At 39.0% G+C, this 3,603-nt stretch overlaps 1 protein-coding gene across 1 annotated transcript in view; it reads right to left on the bottom strand.

Moving 5' to 3' along the window:
• LOC106818506 (hypoxia up-regulated protein 1-like) overlaps window positions 1–3,603 on the bottom strand; it is a gene marked incomplete in the record, with an annotated part of 21,850 nt that overhangs the window by 7,939 nt on the left and 10,308 nt on the right. The window contains 3 exon segments of the mRNA XM_014823202.1: window positions 887–919; window positions 2,384–2,444; window positions 3,276–3,404. Coding sequence (XP_014678688.1) covers window positions 887–919; window positions 2,384–2,444; window positions 3,276–3,404 — 223 coding nt within the window.

Genomic DNA, 3,603 nt, shown 5'->3' with positions numbered 1-3,603 from the left:
TAATAATAATAATACTAATAATAATAATAATGTAGATGGAGTAGAAACGAGATGAAGACCACCATGCAGCTTCATGTCACACTTCATGCAAGTGTAAAAAATAGCAAATATGTAGAAATTTAATACGTAGTAAGCCAATGTATAAAAGAGCTGGACTCCACAGCCAAACTGAGAAAGTGAATGTCTTTGTAGTACAGTACAAACAACCACTAGCTTGTACCAGCCAGGATACATAAATGCAAAGTTTAAAATTTTTTCAGTACTCAGACTCTAGCATAATAGGGGCGTATAATGTATAGCAGATGCACCAAGTTGGGAGACCATGCATAGTGTGAAGAAGCAAGCCACACAAATGTGAAGTGACAAACCTCAACCTTCAAATGTGTATTGACAGAACTTATCCTTTAAATGTGCATGGACAGGGCTAATTTACTTTAAATGTGAAGTAACAAACCTCAAGCTTTAAATGTGCATGGACAGAGCTAATTTACTTTAAATGTGAAGTAACAAACCTCAAGCTTTAAATGTGTGGGGACAGAGACTAACCATTAAATGTGTGGGGACAGACCAGAACCTTTAAATGTAGTCGGATAGACTCCCAAATTTAAAAAAATAGAGGGGATAGGTACCAACTTTAAACGCAGAGGGATAGACCCTACATTTAAATTTTGAGGGATATAGAGCCTACCTTTTAATGCACTATGAGACGACTACTAAATGTTCATGCATAGTCTGTCTGGGACATATGCATAATTCTAACCATTGCAGTGTACACAACAGGAAAGTAGCCACAAATGAAAAAAACAGCATTTGTAATTGTAGTAAAACTAACTAAGCTATTTGCAAGCGACACAGACGTGTTATTAGGTGTAGAAATAATCATTACCAGAAAACAAGCCAGGTTGCGATGGTTGTTGTCCTATAAAACGTGGAAATCCCATTATGATAAGAATGAAATGAACGAAAATCAGACAGATTCTCATAGAAGATTTATGACTCAAATCTTGTTAGCTTCCCTGCAACCCTGTAGGATCAAGAGCTAATAATACCTAGAGTGTACAACGGAAAAACGGGAAAATAGTGCTATTTCACGACAACATTATTCTACTTTGCCTGCGAGTCTAGAATAATTTTATGGTATTGCATTAAGCAGAATTCTTTGCTCTCTAAAACAAGACCAACCGCTTGTCAATACGATACTCCGAGGCTGAGATATTGGCTCCTAAACCAACCCTCCCACATGCCTCATGCCGCCTCGCATCCCGGTTATTCAGCCACCTCAACAACCCTAAGCATTTTGGCTATCGGTTTCCGTCATCGCTTGGAGCGCTGATAATTGATGTCACATGCCCAAATTTGGTACTCTTACTACACCATATAGTAACTGAGCTGCATTGTAAAGACTTAATTTAGAAAACATTGCCGGCTCCATCATGACGGGCATTAGTCGCGCTAGGAAAGGTAATGGGAGATAAGGGCATAGGCGATGCCCCCGAAAGTCACCTATGATAACCGAAACGCTGTTCATTTATCAAGTTATCGCGGAAAAACCGAACTTTCACGAAGCAATGCTTAGGGGCGTTGAGATAGCTGAATAACCGTGATGTGAGGCGGCGTGAGGCATGTGGGAGGGAAGGTTTAGGAGCCAATATCTCAGCCTCGGAGTATCGTATTGAGTTGGTCTTGTTTTAGAGAGCAAAGAATTCTGCTTAATGCAATACCATAAAATTATTCTAGACTGGCACGCAAAGTAGAATAATGTTGTCGTGAAATAGCACTATTTTCCCGTTTTTCCGTTGTACACTCTAGGTATTATTAGCTCTTGGTAGGATGTATACCTCTACACGAGTTTCCGCTTAATTGTACCCAGCGGCTCCATATGTCAAACATTCATCTATTAATCCCATATTTAAAGTCTTTGTTAAGCACACTTTAGAAAAGTCTCAATAATCGATGAATGAATCAAGTGCATTCATGTGATACTGTTTTGGTGTGTTGGTGTATTACATCAGAATTTTACCGACAGAACTATAACTAATACCATACATATAAAACTTCTCTGACATCTGCAATTTATGCAACGAATACACTGCATGGAAATTACGCTACACTGATGCTGGCTCAGAGAAACCAACTGTTCAGCCATTGCTACATGTACACTATAAGCAGCTATAAAATAGATATCGCCTAATCTTACGAAAATAACAGTTCATTCTGCTAAGGATAAATATATAAAGCTATTCATGAACATATTTGGCTCTGAGTGCAGTTTGATGTAAAATGTGTCACAGCCATTTCACAAATTAACATCGGGATATGAGCATCATTGAGGGATAAAAGGAGTTACAACCAGGAAGAAGGATCTAACAACACATCTACTTACTGGAAAGCGTCGATTCGCCTTCCTCTTCTGGTGGTGGCGGAACCTCAAACACCGACTCCACCTATAGGCAACACAATGAAACATTAATAACTACATGGTCTTCTCCGTAGAAAAGAACTAACCGACTTAGCTATAGTCACTGACAATGTTTTTGTAACAAAAACTAATGAATACAGGCCTTAGTAACAATAACAAGCAAGGGTAGAGGAAAGGGGGAGGGGGTAGGGGAGGGGAAGATCCATATTAGTGTGGATTTAGTCTGGGACTGTTCAGAAAACTCTAACACAGATTGCAGGTGTACACAGAAACGTCTTTCTTTAATGCTCTAGGCATAACCACATACATCGACACAAGCCTGGCCAGTCACATACTATATCAACTGCGTATAGAGTACTTATGCAGTAAACAGTGTACACAGTATACACGTAGTTTTCAGTGCTTCACCAGCACTCTCAAATGTACAACTGACTCGCTGACAATCGAGAAACGCCAGCTAACGCCTGAGATCAACGGCGAAGCCGAAACCTACCGGCTAGCTGGCTGAGTCAAGTACAGTGCTCAACTTTTGTTTAGTACAGTAGTCAATCTTTAAGAGGGACCACGTTTTTTGAAAAGGGTGGTTTAATTTGCCTCATAACTCATAGCAAGAACTTGTTTCGGGTGGATACGACTCAATAAAATTCGAAAAGTGTTGTTGCCATTTTTTGTTGGCTATCTTTGAATTTCGGTAGCAATATTAAAACATTGCTGGCCATCATAAAATAATCATAATTTATAACAGAAACGTCATTATCTCCTAAATAACGTTTTCGAGTGATTTTAATTATGTTATAACTATACTAATTAACTATGTTGCTAGTAAAATGGTCTAGCTACGCCTTCGTCCTTTTACCGTGTCTAGAACGATAATTCCGCTGTCATCCATCTTGAAATGCGCCTTGATTCCTTTGAAGTCTGCATCTGCCTCATCACTGTGCTTCTTTAGTGCAGCTTCCACTCCTGTGAGATTTACCTTAGCAATTCTACTTGGTCCAAAAGCACTATAGAGGTTATGAAAAAGAAACGCATTCTCACAGATGTAAACTGTAAACACATCGGTGCTACCCACATGTGAAGATATATCTACATATAGCTATATAGCATATATATCTATGTCTATCTACATTTTTTTGCCTTCATATAATTTCTGCCAAACAAGAAATGCTTTGTAGGTGGAAGCT

Source organism: Priapulus caudatus, unplaced genomic scaffold (assembly GCF_000485595.1).
Source record: "Priapulus caudatus unplaced genomic scaffold, Priapulus_caudatus-5.0.1 Scaffold2289, whole genome shotgun sequence".
NCBI classification, from domain to species: Eukaryota; Metazoa; Priapulida; class Priapulimorpha; order Priapulimorphida; family Priapulidae; genus Priapulus; species Priapulus caudatus.
The sequence above is the reverse complement of the archived record's forward strand: the minus strand, read 5'-3'. Positions and strand labels throughout refer to the sequence as shown.